The sequence below is a fragment of the Gorilla gorilla genome, chromosome 16 (assembly GCF_029281585.2).
Source record: "Gorilla gorilla gorilla isolate KB3781 chromosome 16, NHGRI_mGorGor1-v2.1_pri, whole genome shotgun sequence".
Taxonomy (NCBI): Eukaryota; Metazoa; Chordata; class Mammalia; order Primates; family Hominidae; genus Gorilla; species Gorilla gorilla.
In genome coordinates this window covers 22,088,986-22,111,730 of record NC_073240.2, presented here as the reverse complement: position 1 = coordinate 22,111,730, position 22,745 = coordinate 22,088,986, and the positions used below count along the sequence as shown (strand labels likewise).

Below are 22,745 nucleotides of genomic sequence, written 5' to 3'. Positions count from 1 at the left end.
ATACCTATTATTTCAAAGAAATGATCTATTTTTGTAATTTAAGGTGGGCCTCTCATCTTCAGAAACTGTACTTTCACTGACAGTTCCTATTTGCTATAATTGAACTCTCTTACCATGCTGTTTGTATTTTCTCTTCTCTTTAGCCTTAACAGCTTTTACACAACCTTAGCAACTTTAAAAGCAGCTGATACCCATATTCTGGAGTTCATATATTTGCATCTGTCTTCTATTTGTGATAACAATTGTGATTGTACATTTTTTACTTCTTGCTGTATCATTTATACATTTTACAGAAAGAGGGGAAAATAGGACATCTTAAACACCATGTTTACACAGGAAATTGCCTGCTTGTTATCTTTAATTTTGTATTAACTGAGTTTCCACCTTTTTGTAAATTTTTTAATGTGCTTTCTTGATATTTTGAAGAGGTTGCATCTTGGGCTACAATCCTTTAACTTTCTCCAATCAATTTATTTTAATTAACTGAAGTTAAATAAGTGATCTTTATCTCTTAAAATAAAAAGGGCATATGCTTCTTCACTACCAGTACTCTGTCACTAAGTGTACTTAGAGTTCCATATATATATATGTATACGTATATACACGTACGTATATCTATATAGATGTATCTATATAGATCTATATAGATGCATCTATATAGATGCATCTATATAGATCTATATAGATGCATCTATATAGATCTATATAGATATATACATATCCTTCTCTACAACCCTGGCTTTGAACTATTCCTTATATCCATAGTATATCTAGTCTCCCTTAATTATTGTTTGGTACCAAAATTTTAAAAGTATTTAAACTTCTAGGCTATACAGCTTGTTAGACATGTCTTGTCTGAATTTTGTGCAGTTCTCATGATTATTACAAATAAGCGCTTTGCAAATTTAAGCACCAAAAAAAGGGCAACACTGAGGTTTTCATAGGAACCCCATCTAGTAACATTTAAATTATAGTTGTACTACTTCCTTGGCTTCATTTGTAAGGAAATATACTCTTAAAACTATATTCATACACTGGATAGTGTAGTATGAACTGCAGTCATTAAGCCAGCAGTAGTTTCTTACACAAAAAGTGTTCTTAGAAAGTATTCAAATTCTGGATTTGGGGAAAGAAAGGAAGTATTCTAGCATCTTGAACTCACAAAATTAATCAATAAGCCCTACTGTTAGAAACTAATAACAAAAAACTGACTCCGCATGTAAGCATAAGATCAACTCTCAGAAAGACCTCAACATACACATGGTATTTCCTTGTCAAGAAAGCTTTCCTTGAAATCACAGTCATATGTGCATCATTATATCTTGACAAAATATTTTATTACATCTATAGATAATACTTTCTTTTCAGGAAGCATATAGAAATAAAATCTTATTACTTAAATCGCAATCTTGTTCCATAATCTACTATTAATAAAATATATTTTATAAAACACTCTTACTACTTCTACCACATAAAGCTATTATTTTCCAGTGTTAGATTATTCAAGTCAAATTTCATGTTACATTACATATAAAACTCATAAAAACATAATCTCAATAGTTATTTCTAGAATGCATTACGACAAATATCAACTTACTTCTGACCTAAATGCTTCAGAAAGTATCCCAGAACCTTCAAAGCTTGAACTCAAATACTTTCACTTTTAGAAGCCAATAAATTGTAGATCACCCTAAAAAATATATAAATAATGTTTTAAAAACTTACTAATATTAAAAACAAAAACACTATATACTTTACAAATAAATTATACATATTTGAAATATAAAAATTCTCTGAAGATTTTATTCTCAGGATTATAATTCCTTGGAAAAATTAAAAACTGGCATGCTTTAATAATTTTTCTTTAAACATGTCCTTCAACCATATACTCAAAAGGGCAATGTGACTGGTATTCATAAGTACTGCCTCCCAACACACTAAACACGATTTTCAGTTTTAAGACACATTGCTTGGTTAGGCCACATCTCTTCTCTCTAATAATTGGCCCCAACTAAAACTTGATGACCCTATTTTCTTTCTTTTTTTAAATTTTTTGTTCTTAATTTTAATATAGAGGTGAGGTTTTGCCATATTGTCCAGGCTAGTCTGGAATTCCTGAGTTCAAACGATCCGACCACCTCGGCCTCCCAAAGTGCTGGAATTACAGGCATGAGCCACTGCACCCTAACCCTCTTTTCTTGGTATGACTAATTAGATGATAGGCAGGCACCTGCCTAGTTATTGCTCTTTTTTGAGAATTTGGAATGAGGTCCAAGAAACAATATCTCCTCTTTGCTGGGCTCTTGGATTTGAAAATTGTTTAAAACAGAAACTAGAACAGCAATGTTTTGTTTCTGTTCAGAAAGGCTAGTCAACATACAGAAGGAAGGATTTAAACAGCTTACAGAAAGCAGCAGAGAAAGCAAACTTGTTTCCTAATAGCCCTACAATTCCTGGTTCCTACTCTAAGATTTTTTTTTAATGAATATATTATTCAGTTTTTACTTTAAAAGTTTGAGAGGTTTTCTGTTACTTGGAGCAAAATAGCCTCCACTAATACACAACCTAACCTATACAATCACTTCAAGTACTACATAAAAGTAGGGCGATATTCATTATAATATTCGTGTTTAGAAATTTTATTCCATATTTTTTCTATTTAAAAAAGTAATTTGTTTCCATAAAGTAGAAGAGACAATGACAACTATATACACTGGCAACTAATTCTAGAATATAAGAAGGTTCTTTAGGGGCTATAAAATTATAGTTTGCTTTATTTTATTAAATGTGTTTCTTAAAAAATGAAATGCCATGGTATATTTTGAGGTAAAGTACTCAGCTGAAGAAGAGAATCTGGTAAAAGATGCAATATAATTTTCATAATTTCAGTGATACTTACAAAGGGGCACAAATAGCTTAAACATAATGTCATTATTTTTAGTTTTACCAACAGCTTATACTATTAAAAAAGAAAAGATGTTATTGGTACTGTTTCTTTTTCTCTTTTTTTCTTTTATGCTTTGCATTTCATCTATTAAAGAATAAACTACAAGAAAAGTGATTATTTCCTTTGGAAGATTTTTTTTTTTCAAATCACACATTCATAAATATGTATGGGTTTACACTGAAATCCATTTTCAAAACTTTTAGGAACCAAGATCAGTATGAAAAAAGACAAGTTTGAGAACAGCAAAGTCAGACATGTCAAAAAAATACATTCAAGAAATCATAAGAAGCAACATTAAACAGCAAAAATAGTCTTGAGAACCAAAGTAAAACTCACAGTCTGGGCCAGGCATGGTGGCTCACGCCTGTAATCCTAACACTTTAGGAGGCCAAGGTGGGCAGATTGCCTGAGTGCAGAAGTTCAAGAGCAGCCTGGGCAACAGGGTGAAACCCCATCTCTACTAAACACAAAAAAAATTAGTCGGGTGTGGTGGCACATGGCTGTAGTGCCAGCTACTGGGGAGGCTAAGGCATGAAAATTGCTTGAACCCAGGTGGAGGTTGCCGTGAGCCGAGATGGTGCCACTGCACTCCAGCCTAGACAACAGAGCAAGACTCTTGTCTCAAAAAAACAAAGCAAAACAAAACAAAATACTCACAGCCTAAAAAATGTGGTTACACTCAAATATAGAATTGGAAGTTCTCAGAGTTTCTACTGCCTAGGAATAACTTTGAATAGGAGAAAAAAGTTATTAGACTCCACCCTGGGTCAAGAGAAATTACGATTAATGTGGAAACATGAAAATGTCTAAGGCCATCATACCTGTACATATGTAAGGATGTGATACAGTATGAATAAGAAATTTGTTAATGAATGTTTACTTGTAATATACATTGTTACTAATTAATAATAATCCTAATTAATCTGCTTAAGCTCACTATATTCAGCCAGCAAATGATCTAAGCTATGTAAGACAGGTAGCTGTCTATTCTTTTCTTTAAACATTTCAAGATATGAAAATATCAAATTTTTAGCTGCTTAGTTCAGTGTTATCACAAGGGCTTCCTTAAGCTGAATTAGCATACCATCAGAATTAAACTCAGTTCATTCTTTTTGTTCAGATGTTATACTGAATTCTATTGTACGACTTAGAACAGACAAGAATTTTCCTCCCAAAATACTTCATATACAACTGTTAGCCTTTAATGGCTGTTTTCTAGAATAAAGACATATAAATGCTTTAGCCACTTTCAATATTTTCTTAGATCTAATAAGGCTATTTTTTTCACCTTTTATACTATTCTGAACCAGCTTTCTCCCCATTTCCGAAGTAGAAAAGCTGAAGGGTCAAGGAAAGGCCATTTTTTAATCTTTGTGATTGTTTTTAAGATACTGGTAACAATCTGAAATGTTCTGCTCATGGTCAGACATGAGCACAAGGCCTTTTCATCTGTTGTGCTTAATCAATTCTTTCGTACCATACATTTAAAACGCTATGTCAATCCTAAAGATCTTACCTAATAGCACTCTCATATGTAGGATCATATTTCCAATGTGTCAAAATAATAGAATTATATTTCTGCATTTCATCATATTAGACAATCTAAGTTTGGTATCCTCCAAAAGGGTAATGTGGATATCTTCAACTGATTCACTAAATTTATCAGATAATATAATAAACAAAGCAAAATCTCAGGACAAGGACACTAATTATTGAATCTAAATATAAGTTCAGAAGAGTGAGTGTAATTGTACTACCTTATTAGATCGAACCATATGAAATTGCCATTATTTGGTAAAATCAGTTAAGTATCAACAGTTTCATATAGTTCAAACTCAGAGTAAAAAATTATAACAGTTTTTAATCACTAAATGTATAATCTTCTTCAAATAGATTGGCAGGCCTATGATTTACAAACTCAAAGGTAATAGTGATGTCACAAGGGAGATATGCATATAGAGATAGTGACTGCTTCTCTAATTTGAAAAGTTCTTCAAGTCTAGAAGGTTGTTACCCATTGATATAAATGGCCAAGTAAAAAAAGCACTTAAATAAGCCCTTGACAGTCACTGATATATTCTTTCCAAACTCTTTTTCACAATAAATCTGTAGAAATTCACTGAGTTATACATGGCATAACCTTGATATCCTGCTTATCCCACTAATTAAAACTCCAGAAAAATAAAAAGGAAGAATTCCTTAAGAAGCTAAATTATAGGGTTAAGTTCATAAAAATACTAAGAAATTATATTTCACCTGTCTACCAAGTTACTTTTCAATTGCCACAACAAAAGTTGGTTTTCAATTTCTTTCGGCTTTGGCCTCTTACTACGAAACATCTTTCATCTCTATTATTTCCATTGCACTGCTACGGTCTCAGGTCATCATCCTTAATACTGATGAATAAAATAATCTCCCTGCTGATATTGCTACCTCAGTTTGTCCTTCAACTCATGTTTCACACTGGTGATTGTAAATCTAACAAAATAGCAATCTGAGCACATTTCCCCTATTTAAAATTCTTTAATTTTCATCACCAACTGAAAAAAAAACAAAACACTAAAGTTACTACCATTCTATGAACCTTCCAAAACTGTCTGTAATCTCTCTCAGGCCTAATATCATAAAATTTCATTGTATCCTCTTTTGGTAAAACATACCTTGCTTTTTCATGTCTTCTTGAAAAAAAAATTGCTCTATTCACAATTTGTAATGTCCTTACTATAGCAAAAAACAATTTACTCTTCTTGATTCCTGAGACTACTGTTTATACACTTCACCAGTTTCCTGAGTATTGGAGGATCAACAGCAGCATGCTCCATTTATACTCTCTTATCTGTAAGATGCTATATTTATTCAAATAGTCATAGAATAGGAATTATTCTAGGAGGAACAACTGTGCTCCATTAAAGTCTAATAGTAATACTAATATTATAATCATACCTTATTCCATTTCTTTGATTAAATACTGGTATCATTGAGGCTGGGTGTTCTGACATTAAAGCCACCAGTAACTGTAGCACATCATGAATATTTTCATCCTGCATAAATCACCAATATTGATTTAAATTTTACTCTAAAGATTGGCTTAAATAATTAAAAGGTCCATAACATGTCCTACCTCATGTATTGTAAGAAGGAAATTTAATATACTCTGAAGTTCATCTTCTTTGACCCTTCGATCTTAATTTTCAAAAAATTTTATTATTTTACATCTAAAATTAAAATTTTAATTTAAAAGACACCAAAATAATCATTTTAAAAGAAAAGTTTAATGTAGTGATATTTTAATTAAAATCTCCACACATTTCACAATTTATAGACTGTATTATTTCAGGTTAAGTATTTAGAAAATTATATCAATTTTTAAGTCATTTCTATTTGATTGACATTCACTATAAAAAGTTAGCATATTTTGACCATCTAAGTATTCTTATGACTATTTTCTAATCATTCTTTCCTTAAAACAATACAAGTGCAAGACTATACAGTATCAATTTTTGTGTATTACCTCACAATTTATTTTCACTTTGTTTTCATCTTAACATTTAAAAAATCCTACTCCAATAAAATACATTATGTAAGCCTTCTTAAACTGGCACACAGACCATTTTCTAGAATAATGGTCAATTATTGTAAGAATAATGGCTCAATTCTTATTCATATGTTCCTTGTCCATTTCTGTCACATCCCTTAATAGAGAAGATTTCAGAGAGCATTTAACCACAAGTTAGTTAAGTTCAATAAAAGTTAATATTAAGATGTGCAGAATTCACGTATGTTTATTGCGGCATTATTCACAATAGCAAAGACTTGGAACCAACCCAAATGTCCAACAATGATAGACTGGATTAAGAAAATGTGGCACATATACACCATGGAATACTATGCAGCCATAAAAAATGATGAGTTCATGTCCTTTGTAGGGACATGGATGAAATTGGAAACCATCATTCTCAGTAAACTATCACAAGAACAAAAAACCAAACATCGCATATTCTCACTCATAGGTGGGAATTGAACAATGAGATCACATGGACACAGGAAGGGGAATATCACACTCTGGGGACTGTTGTGGGGTGGGGGGAGGGGGGAGGGATAGCACTGGGAGATATACCTAATGCTAGATGACGAGTTAGTGGGTGCAGCGCACCAGCATGGCACATGTATACATATGTAACTAACCTGCACATTGTGCACATGTACCCTAAAACTTAAAGTATAATAAAAAAAAAAAAAGACAAACCCCCAAATGTTTTAAATGGGCAAAAATATTTGAACAGACACTTCACAAAAGAGGATATGTAAATGGTCAAAAAGCACATGAAAAGATGTTCAACACCATTGGTCATCAGGGCAAAGAAAACTAGAACCACAATTAGATGCCTCTGTACACCACTTAAATGTCCAAATTAAAGAAAACAAGTTTTGGCAAAATTGTGGAGCAACTGAAATGCTCGTGTATTGCTGGTAGAAAAACAAAATGGCATAACCATCGCAGATAATTTGTTGGCAGTTTCTTACAAAGTTAAACATATACTTATTGATATGACAGTTCCATTCCAAGAGAAATGAAAACATAAGTCCACACAAAGACTTGTACCTGGGTGTTCATGGTAGCTCTATTCATAATTGCCAAAATCTGGAAACAAATCAAATGTCCATCAGCAATGGAATGGATATACAAATTGTGGTACACATGTACAATAGGAAACTACTCTGCAATGGAGAGAAATTAACCATTGACAAACATAAAAACATGGACAAACCTCAAAAACATTATGCTGAGCAAAAGAAGCCAGACACAAAAGACCTTTCAGCGCATGATTCCATTCATATGAAATCACAGAAAGGGTCAGTTGAAGGTGCAGAGACAAAAAGCAGATCTGCAGTTGCTTGGGGATGGGGTGGGAGGTTGACTGCAAAGACGCATAAGGAAATTTGGCGGTAGATGAGGAGTGATGGAAATATTCTATGACTTGATTTGTGTATTAGTTTCATAAGTTATATATTTGAACCCAACAGTATCTGAGATAGGTCTCAGTTAATCTAGAGAGTTTATTTTGCCAAGGTTAAGGATGCATCCGTGACCCAGCCTCAGGAGGTCCTGACAACCTGTGCTGAAGGTAGTCAACATACAGCTTGCTTTTATTCATCTTAGGGAGACATAATACATCAATCAATGCATGTAAGGTTTACATTGGTTCAATCTGCAAAGGTGGGGGAACTTGAAGCAGGGAGCTTCCAGGTTACAAGGTAGATTATTATCAACAGAAAGGAATGTCTGGGTTATGATAAGCGGTTGTGGAGACCAAGGTTTTATCTTGTAGATGAAGCCTCCAGGTAGCAAGCTTCAGAGGGAATAGATTGTCAAAGTTTCCTATCAGACATAAGGTCTGTGTTGATGTTAATGCTGGTCAGCTTTTCCTGAATTCCAAAAGGGAGAAGGGTAAACTGGGGCATGTCCAACCTTCCCTTCCATCATGACCTGAACTAGTTTTTTCAGGTTAACTTTGGAATGCTCTTGGCCAAGAAGAGGGGTCCATTCAGATGGTTGGGGGGCTTAGAATTTTATTTTTGGTTTACAGTGAAGACTTATCAAGCTATACACTTAAATGAGTATGTTGTTAAATGTAAACTATACCTAAATAAAGATTATTTTAAAAGAAATTAATGCAAAAAAAAAAGATGTGCAGAATTTTGGAAGCAATTCATTAATTAAAGGTAGCTATTACTAATTTAACAATAATAATTTCAAAACATGCCAGAAATTCCTTTCTACCTATATACTGTAATTCTAAATTATATAAAATTATTTTACTTTTAGTATGAGCTGTTTCAGAAAAAGTAGCATAAATGCCCTCAGTGATATAATTTCTTTTTGTGATGGCTGGGGACCATCTAGAACAAAACAGAAAAAAAGTAAAAATAAGAAATACAAGATATTAAATAAGCTTAATGCAGTTATGTTGGGATACTATGGCATTCTTGAATAATTATATTTATTAAAATTACAATATTTATATTAATGGTATAAAAATTTTAATAATATATGGGTATCCAAAAATTAACTTTCAAATTTTTGGCAATTTCAAATTATTTACTGAATGTCTGATTTTGTGGAAAAAAGAATTGTTTAAAAAGTTCTAACATATTAGTATGCATTTATAAATGTATAATCCCCCAGTATTTACATTAATACCTGAATACTTTTTTCTGTTTTTATTACATTAATAGGCTTCCCAATATGTTTTCCATTCTCAATTAAACTTGTCTTCATTTAAGGACTAGCTCCATTTTCACCCTGCACATTATTTAACAAAGCTCAGAAAAAGTGACACTCTTTTAATTATTTGTTTTGCAGCCTATTTCTTCTATGTCACTTGTATAAAGAAAATACATATTATGGTGGGCATTTAATAAATGCTGCATCAATAAGTGAAAATGAGCATAAAATGTTCAAATGTACATATCAGTTCTATCATAATGTAGAAATTTTAAAGTAATTTCAAAATATCTACTAATAAAAATGAAAATATAAAGTAATATATGTAATATGCATAATATACAATAAAGTATACTTTTAAGAAATGTAGCTAGATTCATAAAAATCCTTTAACATTAAGCCTTTCTTGTAGCAGCTAGTATTTATCTACTGCTTTAAAAAATTTTTTTAAATTTTACTATTATTATACTTTAAGTTTCAGGGTACATGTGCCCTTCATACACAATTTATAGCATCTGCTTATTCACTTAATATTTACATGAAGATTACATCTGCAAGCAAGTTATTATCCAAAAAATCCATCCTGCCTATTAGAATAAAAGAAATATCTTCCCTATTTCCCAGACTGCTCTCCACCTTTTATTGGCCCACTCCCATCAAGATGCACAGAGTACTCTTCCCCTTCTATTGACATTTGGTATTACTTAAAAAAAAAACTTTCCATTGTAAAATATTGCCTACGTACAGAAAACATACATGAACAACTTAATGAATTATCATAAAATGAACACCTGTATAAACAGTTCTTTGACCAAGAAATTGAACACTGACAGTAGCCTGACAGGGAAACCCGTCAACTATTGGTATGCTGGTAAAGGAATTATCTGCAGAGTGGAGGGATGAGGTCCTGATTTTGAGCATTTACTATTTCTGATTTCTATCATATTAATAATAATCTGATTTCAAGTTCAAGCTACCAATGGTTTAACAACCAGCTCATAAAATTCCTGAATATCTAACAACTGATTGTGTTCCCATCCTGCCCTGCATGCCAAAGCCCTCACCATGCTCCAGACCTCAGCTCTTTGCCACATTCCCGTTCCTGATCACATCCCCACTCTATCCAAGAAAAGACAGATTCCGTCTTAGTAATAATTTCTGTAATCTTACTTCTATTTCTGCCACCACTTAATAAAATTGGACAAGTTTTGTAACATCTCTGTACCTAAGGTTTGTTTTCTTCTTTATTGTTAGGGTAAGAATAATAATACTGCTTGTCATAGGACATCTTGTGAGGATTAAATGGATCAACATATGTAAAGGAATTAGACTAGTACCAGGTCCATTTTAATCATAAGCACTCAAATGTTAGCAATAATTACTTTTATTGTATACTGCACAATACAAACAGCATGTTGCAAAGAAATATATATATATGTGTGCTTTGTGTATGATATAAATCCATTTCTGCAAAACAAAATACAAACCGATTTATCTAACAAATATAAAACTCAATGAAAAAACAAATCCCAAAATACTATTTATGTAAAATAAAATATAGAAGCTAAACAATAAATTAATACATACATAAATAGCAAAACAGTAAAGCATAGTAAAAAATAATAAGCACCGAAGTAAAGAAAAGAAATAACGTAAAATTTGGGATGGAGTGATTTCTATGACGGGGAACAGAAAAGAGATGTGGCCACGCAATAGAATATTCAGACTCACTGGTAATGTTCTGTTTCTTAGGCTTAGTGATGTTTAAATAGGGTTCATTTTATATTTATTTCATATTTATAACATGTTTATATATTACACATTAGTGTAATTATACCACTTTGTGTATTATACCACTAGTGTAATTATACCAGTGTAATCAGTGGTAATTATACCACTTTGTGTTCGTGATGTATTCAAAATAAAGCTTTGAAACACCTATGTGTATACATGAGTAAGTTCATGTTTGCATGAGCAGACAAAAAGCAGTAGAAGGACATGCAAGACCGGCAACATTGGCTACCTAGGAGAGTAGTAACTTTTTATTCATAAACCTTTGTATTATTTCACTTGCTACCATGAATATGTATTACCTGTCCTATAATATTTTTAATATATCTCAATGTTTTTACAGCTAACTATATATAATAATAATTTAAGAGACAAAAGTGTTAAGTAAAAAAAAATCCTACTTCTCAAGGTGAGTGCCTACACATGAATAGTTCTACGAAAACTAGTGTAGTGCAAATTATCTTTAGAGTGTCCTTAAAAGAAAGCGTTTGTTTAAAATGGTATTGAAAAATGCTGTCATTTAGAAAACTACATACTTCAAGTCAGAACCTTACATTCTACTATATAACAAAATTAATTTCAAAGTATTAAAATGTTAAAGTAATAATTTAAATGATAAAAGTAAGTGTGCTCATTCCACTTTCCTGTCACTTTCACTTAAAATATAGGTACTGGTTCTCTTCCTTTCCCTCTCTTTGATGTAGCTAGAGCCAGTGAGGCCTCAGGGACACGGATTCTATGGAGGGAGCAGAGGCCCTGGTGATACCCAGGGTCTTATAGAGCCAAAGAGGCAAGTGAGTCTGGAAGGACTTTCAGGGTCAGGGCCAAGGAGCCAGTAGAGGTCAGGAGGGTGGCCAGCGCCAAAGAAACAACTGGGGCTGAGGAGACAACAAGGACCATTAAGAATCAAATCTGAGGGTATGGTTAGAGATGACTAGCAATGTTAAAGCTGAGAAGGTTATGGCATGTGTATGAAAACACTGGTTTTGTAAAGTAGAATAAGAAAATATATAAATACATTAAAGACAATAGGAGCAAGACTTCTCACTGTTGAAGAAGAAAGCTACACATTTAAGAAGTTTGAGGCTAGGTCAAGCCATGTGACTTTGGACTGGAATTGAAGGTACTGCTGTGAACTCATGGTTTTAATATAGATAAATCAGTTAAGATGTACCTATATACATAGATACAAACATCATTTCCTAGATCTGTCCACTAAGAGTACGTAGAAGCAACGACATTCAAAAACCAAGAAGCACACCTCACATCCAGATCTTGGTTTCTAAAAACCATATCCACCAAGCAAACCAGGGCTTCTTGGAAAAATGGCTGATTTCAGGGCTGGGATAAGGGAAGTGTAAGAAAAGTCAAAAACATCTTGTTTCAGAAAGTAATAAAGTATTATAATCTTAGGGGCATTTGTCCCATAATCCATGTGAAGGGTCCTACTGGCCAAATCTCAAGCATCAAAATAATGATACAACCCAGGAGACAGATAAACCACAGCCCTAGGACTAAACCCATCAGGCCACTTGTTTTTGTAAGTTTCACTGGAACAAGCCACACCTATTCATTTACATACAGTCTGTGGTTATTTCTGCAATACAATGTCAGAGCTAACTATGTGCAACAGAGACCTTATGGCTCCCTAAGCCTAAAACACTATCTGGCCCTTTGCAAAGAAAGTATGCCAACTGTTGATATAACACATTGAATACATGAGTCCATACAGATATAAAAGATGATAGACAGGTAGACAGATAGGTAGATACATAGATATAGATAGATAGATAGATAGATAGAGTGCAGTAGTAAAACAAGTTCTTCCTTCCAGTAGATATGCCAACTTAATAAATGTCTTAGAAAACATCATTTGTCAGTCATCACAATAAAGATAATTTTTAGTAAGAATCATCAGCGCACTAAAACAAGCAGGTGAAATTTTGTTGAAGAACAGGATATTTATATAGTTTCAATGTATTTATCCATCAAATACTGATTAATTACCAAAGAGAAAGGAGTGATTTTTATAATGAAGAAACCTGGAAGATAATACCTTAATCAAATGTTTAAAGTTGACATCACTTGTAAAAGCACAACTCAACATCATGCGTCTCCTTGACATGATACAAGGAGAGAGACACAATATGACCTCTGTGTTATTTCTTGTAAAAATGAAAAACCTGAATCATCATGAATAGAAAATTCAAATTTAAGGGTATTTGAAAAAATAACTGGTCTGTATTCTTCAAAAATGTCAAGGTCCTGAAAGACAAGGAAATAGTAAAAAACTACTCTACACTGAAGAACATTAAAAGTAACAAGGCAACTAAGCACAACATATGGTCCTCAACAGACTTAGGACAAAAGAAGTTTTTTCCTAGAAAGGACTTTATTAGTGTAATTAGTGAAATTTGAGTGGGGTCTTTGAATTAGACGATAGTATTGTATTAATGCTAACTTCCTGATATTAATGGGTATCCTTTGGTTATTTAACAAAGTGCCTTTACCTTTCAGGAAATACACAATAAAGTATTTAGAGGTGAGAGGGTATCATGTCCACAATTTATTATCAATTGATTCAGAAAAAAATATGGGTATGTGTTTGTAGGTGTGTTTATCTATATATAAAAAGAGCATGAGAGAATAGTAAAGCCTAAAGTGGTAAGATGTAAAATATTGAGAATCTAGTGAGGGACATATGAGAATTCTTTCTGCAGTGTTTGCAACTTTGTAACTTTTCTGTAAATTAGAAATTAATATTTTAAGGCAGAAATTATTATGTGTGAATATATGATTTGTTTAGACTAGAGAAAACTCCATCATAGAGTAGCATTTAAGAACGAGGTCTCTGAGTCAGATATGATTCAGATTTTGGCGCTCTTTGGTTTGCACCAACTTTCAGTTTCCTAATCTTTAAAATGAGGATGATATCAAAAACAAAGTTACATATAGATGCAGTCTTATGTATGGATATGAATGTCTATTTATCTATAATTATATTATATATATATATAACTAAACAAATTAACATGTAGAGTGCTTGGCAGAAAATTCCAATAAATTTTAGGCATTACCAACTTAAAAGCAATGGAAGAAGCCATAGAAGGAGAAAATAACAGATCTGAATATAAATAACTTCTAAAGCCCCATTAATAAAATAAAAAGAGATAAAAGTAAGCTTATATAAATATTAAAATAGTAAACTGGGAGGCCGAGTTGGGCAGATCACGAGGTCAGGAGATTGAGACCATCCTGGCTAATACGGTGAAACCCCTCTACTAAAAATACAAAAAATTAGCCAGGCGTGGTGGCGGGGGCCTCTAGTCCCAGCTACTCGGGAGGCTGAGGTAGCAGAATGGCATGAACCCGGGAGGCAGAGCTTGCAATGAGCCCAGATAGCACCACTGCACTCCAGCCTGGGTGACAGAGGGAGACTCCAATTCAAAAAAAAAAAAAAAAAAAAAAAAACATTGGAAACTGCTATTTTTCCTTATCAAAGGGATTATTATAAAACTATAATATTCAGTGTTATTGTGAGCACGCTAAAGGAAGTACTGTAACATTCTACTGGTAAAACTAAAATAATATGACATTCCTGAAAAAAATTTAAAATATTTGTCATTAGCCCCTTTTTCAGTAATTTTAAACAAATCAAAGATGGAGGTAAACACATATATATATGAGAGAATCCTCTAATATGTATAAAATCAAAACTTTAGAAACAATGTGAATGGTACATCCCCTTACATTACTACATTGAGCTGAGAAAAGGACAAGATAGAAAAATTGAGAAAATCTCAATTTATAATTAAAAAGTTTAAATATTTTTATATATGTATGCAATGAGAAACACTGGAAGAAAACATGCCAAAATCGTATCAGTAATTATTCTTGGGGTTTGGGCCATAAACATATATTTTCTTCTGTATTATTTATTTTCTTTTTTTTGTATAATTAGAAAAACTGGCTATATTTTCAAAACAAAAAAGAAATCACAGTGAAGAATTAAATTAGTTTCCACTACAGTCAGAACAAAGGATAAATCTGGAATAAAAATATGAAAACATGTAACAATCTGAAAATGTTGAAAGCAACTGATGTACTAGAACACACCAGTTATAACTAATATCATTTAACTGTTTTTAATATTATAAATGTGTCTTCCTGAATGAAAAAAGGCAGACAGGCTAAAATAAAGACTATTGTTGCTTTTTACCTGATTTTATTCCAAAATAATTTAATATTGAAAAGCCCTAAACTTCTTTACCACAAACAATTCTCAATATGCCAGTTTGCCACATAAGAAAACATTTCAGTGATTTCATAGTCATGTACACTGCTCACTGTAACAGTACTCAGAATACAGAATATTCATAGGCAAATGTAAATACAGTGGAAGTGTTATACATACCTAATCCTTTAGGTGTAATGCCACTACTGTCAGCAGGATTAATAACCCAGTAGTAATATTTTAAGGTGTGCATTATCTTTAATACTGTTCCTATTCTGCGTATGGTGGTGTAGATGGTAGCAGTTCCAATAAATTCAGCAGACAAATATGTATATAGGGAAAGTTGAACCTAATACAGAATATTAAGAGATCATTAAAATGAACTTAAAATGCCTCAAGTGCTTATATTATAAATATACATTGTTTTAATTTAAACGCAAATTAGTAAAGGCCAAGAAATGATCATTTATTAAGAGGTTAAAAATAACTTTCTTCTTCAATATTATTTATATTTTAAAAATATATAGCCAGGCGCGGTGGCTCAGGCCTGTAATCCCAGCACTTTGGGAGGCTGAGGCGGGTGCATCACCTGAGGTCGGGAGTTTGAAACCAGCCTGACCAACATGGAGAAACTCCATCTCTACTAAAAATACAAAAAAATTAGCCAGGCATGGTGGCACATGCCTGTAATCCCAGCTACTCGGGAGGCTGAGGGAGGAGAATGGGCTGAACCAGGGAAGCGGAGATTGCGGTGAGCCGAGATCGCACCATTGCACTCTAGCCTGGGCAATGAGAGTGAAACTCCGTCTCAAAAAAAAAAAAAAAATTATATATATATATATATATATATACACACACACACACACACATATATATATACATACATATATATACACACACACATACACCCACAAATAAAATCTGCAATTAACATTTTCTAATAAACTTATAATAAAGGTAGTCTAACAGCTGTGGCAATTAAATAATTTTAAAATGATTAAATTATTGAAATTAATCTGATAAAAAGATTAATATTTTAAAAGTCAACTAAAGCTCTTAAAGTATATTTCAGTAGCTTTCAGTGTATAAATTTCTTCATAGCAACAGAACATCAGTCAGCTAAAGCCTATCTGAAAACCTATATATTTTTGTCATATATCCTAAAAGTTCATGCAATATCAAATTCTCCTCCCCTGTGGCCATAATATATACAGTTCGCTTTCACAATCTGACCATGTGAGCACAGAGATGGCATGTCAGACATCTTGCTTAAAAGAGTTCTCAAAATTAAGATTTGGGCTTAGGCAATAATTAATAACTCAGGGAGATATTATTAAACTGTAAAAGATAGCTCAAAATCAAAATATCCCTCATTATTGACTTCCACTAAGACTAAATTCTGGTATACAAAATAATAAGAATTTTCTGTTATTACCTGGAAAAATATTTATTTCATGTATATATTTATTTTTAAGTGAGTATTATTTACATGTAATGATATAAATTCTGCCTTCAAAATGAAAGCGATTTTCCAGCAAAATGATTACAGTCATAATACAATTAGTTATCTGTTCTCTTTCCTAGTCTTTCAAAAATTGGTATAGCAAATTCTCTTCTTTGGAAAAGTACGTATCACATCTAAAGATGTTAGAATGCAGTGTTACACAAAGATTCTTTTTTACCTATAGTTTCATTTATTTTACTACTTATAAATATTTTGATCTCCTGATACTGCCTAACACAATTACTGCAGATTAACTATAAAATAAGCTAAAATGTTCAAATGTTTTCCACTGGATACTTTAGATCCAGCAACTATAATGTATAACATTACACTAAAACAAACTGAATAAGTATAAAACTCATACCTTTGCAGGTGTATGTATCCAGATGGCTGGGTTAATAAACAAAATATGATCACAAAGCTGCTTCAGCAAAGGTGCTCCATGAGATAAACCACCAAGGTATTTTGCAAAAGATAAAAATTGCTCCAAGACAGGTCTAGTTACATGAACTCTTGATGACTAAGAAAGAAAACAGAAATTCTAGCTTGAAATATCCAGAATATTAAATTGTATAATTTCTGACTTAGCATAAGCACACATGAATTTTTCATATGCTATCACTAATAAATATGAAATACACATTTATATTATTTGCTATTAAAATATAATTTTATTAAGAGATCTAAAATTTTAGCTATTTCTTTGAGTGATAGCTTGTTATTTGAAGCCTAATCTAAGACAATTACAGATAAATAATTCAAGTTAAATAATGCTACTATTAGCTAAAGCTAAAGAAATGAAATGTTATAAGAATGGCTTCATTTCATTTTTTGTAGAAATTGACATATAAGAAGAAATCTTAGACATATAAATAGAGATCGTTTAAAACATGTAAAAATATTGCTTAAAAATATGTAAAATATTGCTTAAAATATTATTTCCTTGGTCTGCTCTTCATAAATACCGTATCCCTGGATGATATATTATGCTTTCACAGCTTCATATAACACTATGTCTATGCTGAGTACTCGCTTCAACAATTTTCAACTGCTATCACCATATACCTATTACCAATGGTATTTAAACAACAGACTCTCCAAAATTGAAACCAAACCTTAAAGCTGCACCATCTCATACAGTAGCCAGAAGCCCTATGTGGCAACTGAGCTGCTGGAATGTTGCAATTGAAAGTGAGATGTGTTGTGAGTATGAAAACACTGGGTTTTTCCAGCTCAGAATATTTTTAAAAATCGTATTTTCTTATTGAATAGATGTTGAAATAATATTTCGCATATTATCAAAATAAAATACTAAAGACATTATTAAGATTAATACAACCTGTAATTTTTTACTGGAAAATATTAAATTGCACCTGAGGTTTGAATTGTATTTTAATTGGACAATGCTATCCTAGAATACAATTTCAGATAAAAATGCTGTAGTATTAAAAAATGCTCTTCACAAAAGCTGATAATTCAAACTCAAACATCAAAAAATATATCTTCCGACACAAATCTTTTCTTCCTCATCTGGTGATACAGTTTTGTAGTATCACCATCCTTTCAGTCACAGGGTAAAGAATCATCTACCACTCAACCCTAAAGCACACATCACACAACACATCTTTCCTTCCTATTCTTCACCGACTGAAGTCTGAATCAGTTTAAGACGATCAAAATTTAAAAGGGATGAAACTGTCTTACCAATTTTACCTCCCATATGATTTAGCTACATTTCTCATGATCATAAGGACAACTCAGTAAATTTGACTTAAGCACATCATGAATTTTCACACTTCTACATAAAAGGTCACAAACTAAAATGATTGCAAATAACTAACAACAACGTGTAAACCAGAGTAGGAGACAAAAAAGAGTGGTGAGGACCAAAACTAAACCTCTTTGTTGAGTCCCACAGAATATTACTGTGGGCCAGTTTCACCCACAGGACACGTTTTCTTCCCCTGCTTTCTCCGTCTTGCTCCCCCAGTTTGTAACACCCTTGCATACATTTCCTTTACCTTAAAGGTAGAGCTCAAGACTTTTATTTTAGTCATTTAGAAAATATACATGCTGATTGCTCACTGTTAGTCAAATACGCTCCCTGGCACTGTCAAAAAAGCAGCTAACAAAATTGAAGTAAAAACTCTGTCTCACAGAACATATTCTAAGAGATGATAAGGCAGGAACACACAGTAAATAAAATAAAAAGGTACAATATGTAACATGTTAGAGGTTACTAAGTTCAGTGAAAGAAACTATGGAGCAGATAAAACATTTGTAGAAGGATGGTGAACAGGTTTTACTAAGAAGGGGGCATTTAATTGGTTCAAATTATTATAAGGTTACAAATAATTTAGTATTAATATAATAGAATTCTTTGACAAAATTACCAATGGTGCTTACATAAGCAATAGCCTACAAAATTCAAAGCAAACCTTAGTACATAATTTTCACTGAAAATTTTAAGAAAGATGGTGGAAATTAATCTAAATAAATAGCTGAGTTAATAAAGGAGGGGAACCAAAACAAACATTTGAGTTTAAAAAGTAAAGATTGAGTATTCATATTTAAAGGAGTATCAGTGAAAATAATATAGTACTTTAAAAATATTTTATTTGTAAAGGAATAAAACTAAAATAAGAGATCAATAGTTATTTAAAACTTCAGCCAGCTCCTTCACTAAATATAATTTCACATAGCTTATCTTATACATTCTATTTTTATTCAGTAGTAATGATTTCAAGAACATGATCTGATAACATTCTACTCACACTTAAAACTCTAAAATAAAATACAGTCAGATCCTGTTAATAGATAAACGTACTATGTGACCAGACTGTAGCTCATAAAAATTATTCATCATGTCCTTATAAAGAACATTAACCTGTATTATAAAATCAGGCTGACCATTATAAACATATCCACTTGATGAATTCATAATATAGAAACAAGTTTGGAACTTGGACCATGATATTAAAAGGTATACTAAAAGCATCACAAGGCCTTCCACATTACTTAAAAAAAAATGGGGGGGCCTGCTGTTTCCACATACCAATTAATGCTGTTGGGTGGCAGATTTTCATTCTAAAATTATTCTTTAGAAAATATTTTACTGTGTCTTTTTATTGATCTCCTCAAAATCCTACTATTCTGGATTATAAATAGTGTATAAATGTACAAATGAATATTCTCTTCAACAGCATGTTACCTTTACCTCTTAGAAGTACTTATTCCTCCTTCCTTGTATTATTGTTAGTAAAAAAAAAATCTCTTTCGTAATATAAGAAAGAATATTATCTTATTCATCTTTTATCTTCCTGGTCCCTACCCTAATTTCTCAGGGAACATTTAACTGAATTAATGTCAAATTCAAAAATAAAGTAAGAATAGAATAGGTAGGAAAAAACACAGCCTGGGAAGAGAAGAAAGAAGACTCTAACTCTGCTTTTAAATGTATTTCGTTTGATTAACAGTTTCAAAATATTTTTATATTTTGGTATTTGTTTTCATTTTCTCAAGTAAAACTACTTTAAAAACAGATCTATACTTGGATAATTTATAGTTACAAATCTGTAACCTTTAGATGGAACAATTTAAATCTCATAGAAAATGTAAGCCCTGGAATTTGATCTATATATTAATTTTATGTGGTGACAGAATACATAATTTTTAAGAAGTACTATAATGTGACATGGCTAACCATATTTGGAAATAATACCTGAGAAGTTATAAAAATAGTTGCATTATAGCATCCACTCCAGAATTAACTAAACCAAATAGGAGCACTGGCGGTTACAAAGAGAAACTTCTGTTCAATAAAGAGAGATTGTTCCAACATTTAGATTAGCCTATAATGAAATAGGTTATCAGAAATGTTCGTTTTTATTGTAGAAAGCATTATACATACACACACATATACCCATAACATGTATGATTATATATTCAATAAATTGTGTAAAACGATTTTAATTGTAGAGGTACACCATAGTCTATTATCCATTCTGCTCCTCCCAGGACTCCAAGGTTGTGCTCCAAATAGCCTAATCCAACCAGATTAATCATTTGTTGTTGTTTTGGTGGAGTGATGGGGAGGGTGGCAGGCAATGATTAGTTCAGAGACTCAGTATCAAAGTGTTGCATAGCAACAGTTGATTCAAAAGAAGGCCAGCCAAGCTCTAAGCTAACCAATCAAATTGGAGAGAAGAATCTTGCGCAGTAATTGACAGAAAGGAGCTTGCTTTCTTCACCTGGATGTGAAGGTCTATAGCACTAATTCTCTCTGGCAGCCTTGTGACCTCAAACAGTATCAGCTTTAGCATAAAATCAACACTGTAGCTGGTACAGCAGAGACATAGATAAAACCTGGGTCTCTGATGACATTATTGAGACTCAGATAACCCAGCCCTGAAACACAATTTATGTTTGCTGCCTTTCCAACCTCCCTGTCCTGTTTTAATGCTTGGGACGCTCCCTTGCCTACTGGTTTCCAGTTGAGTTTGACTAATTGAAGACATTAGCAAGAAATTAAGGGACAGAAAGAAAATGAAGTTGGGTATACATTTTCCAGATTTTACCCCTTCAGTACACTTACACTATACTCCTTTCTCGAAGACCACAGTCCCATCAGGTACCCTTCTTCTACAGCTACAATAACTTTGTCTTTGGGTTATGCTAAACACTTATTCCCCTCATCTCTTCAAATCTTCCCAAGCTCCCTGCTTTCAACTTTTTAAATACCCTTGCATTAAACTCTTCTCAAAAACCTAGGTTGAGTACGCCCTCTGTTTCCTGCCAAGAATATAACTGATATGCCATCTAACACTAGACTTTGTTACATTAGTTAGTATATTTCCTTAATGTTTAAGATACTTTGAATCAAATTTTCTACTAACCACAATCAAAAATATCCTATTGAATATACTGGATAACCTCTAAGTTTTCCACAAGATCATATTTTGGCAGAACAAAACAAAAACACCTTAAAATTTTTTCATGGAACAGTAAAATTGTTATTAATAAAAGGCCTCGCATATACTATCTTCCTAAGATATCTTCTATGACAAGGAGATATAAAAGCTAAGTGGCAGTTAACCAGTAACCTGTTATTAAGAAATTAAAAAATCAAACTTCTATTACCAATACTATTAATACTAACCTGGCCACTGATTATTTAAAAATAACACAATATGAGCATTCCTCTGAGAAAGGTAAAAAAGTTACTGTTTCTTAGGTAATCAGACAAGCATGCAAGGACTTTTCATATACTCAATTCAACAACTATTTACTGAGCCCAGCACTGTTCTAGGTGCTGAAGATACAACAATAAGGGGAGACAAAAAAGAATAAAAAATATATAGATACATATATATACATACACATACATATATATATGTATATATTGCCCCTTCTTTCATGAAGCCTACATTCTAGCAGGAGGAGGCAGAAAATTGGTAAAAAATATAAAACACGCCAGAATGGTGCTGTAAAATTAGCAGAGTAGGTAAACACTGATGGTTATGGAAGGGATACTAATTTATTTAGAATGATCGGAGAATATTTCTGTGATAAGGCATCATACAAGCAAAATCCTGAATGAAGCATAGAATCAAATTCTGTGAGTATCTGAAGAAAAAGTGATGGAAACAATGGGGGAAGTAAATGCAAAAGTCCTTGGGTAAATTCTTATCATTTTAGTTCTTAAGGGAAAGGCAAAAAGACCTTTGCCTAAAACAGAGAAAGCAAGAGAGTGGGGAGAGATGATGTGAGGTATAAGGCTTATGACTTCATTATGAGAAGGATGAAGACTTGAATAAGATTTGGCACATTTTAGGACAACTAGTCTAACTGCAAGTGAAAAACGGACTGTAGGTAACCAATGGTGAAGGATGATCATGGTTTGAACTAAAATGGTATCAACGGACATAGTAAGGAGTTGAGAAATAAAGAGGAAGTAGTAATTGATTCTGGATATGTTTTGAGAGTAAAACAACATAATTTCCTGAGAGTCTGGATCTAGAGTGCAACAAAAGTAGAGTCAAAA

At 32.5% G+C, this 22,745-nt stretch overlaps 1 protein-coding gene across 9 annotated transcripts in view; it reads right to left on the bottom strand.

Annotated features, from left to right (window-relative positions):
* The window catches only part of LOC129527049 (neurobeachin-like), a 50,452-nt gene that overhangs the window by 10,681 nt on the left and 17,026 nt on the right, over positions 1-22,745 (bottom strand). For 4 of the 9 annotated variants that reach the window (XR_010131109.1, XR_010131113.1, XR_010131112.1 and 1 more), the window contains 4 exons: positions 17,067-17,222; positions 15,379-15,547; positions 5,891-5,988; positions 1,598-1,690 (listed from right to left, as the gene is read on the bottom strand). Coding sequence is in view for 1 of the 9 variants with exons in the window: in XM_063698905.1 (XP_063554975.1) it covers positions 7,570-7,589; positions 15,379-15,547; positions 17,067-17,222 (345 nt within the window). In the remaining 8 variants the exon portion in view is untranslated. Of the gene's footprint in view, positions 1-1,474; positions 1,691-5,890; positions 5,989-7,550; positions 7,590-15,378; positions 15,548-17,066; positions 17,223-22,745 lie in introns of those variants that run through there. The other 5 variants (XR_008671890.2, XR_010131114.1, XM_063698905.1 and 2 more) reach the window with 4 other exon arrangements.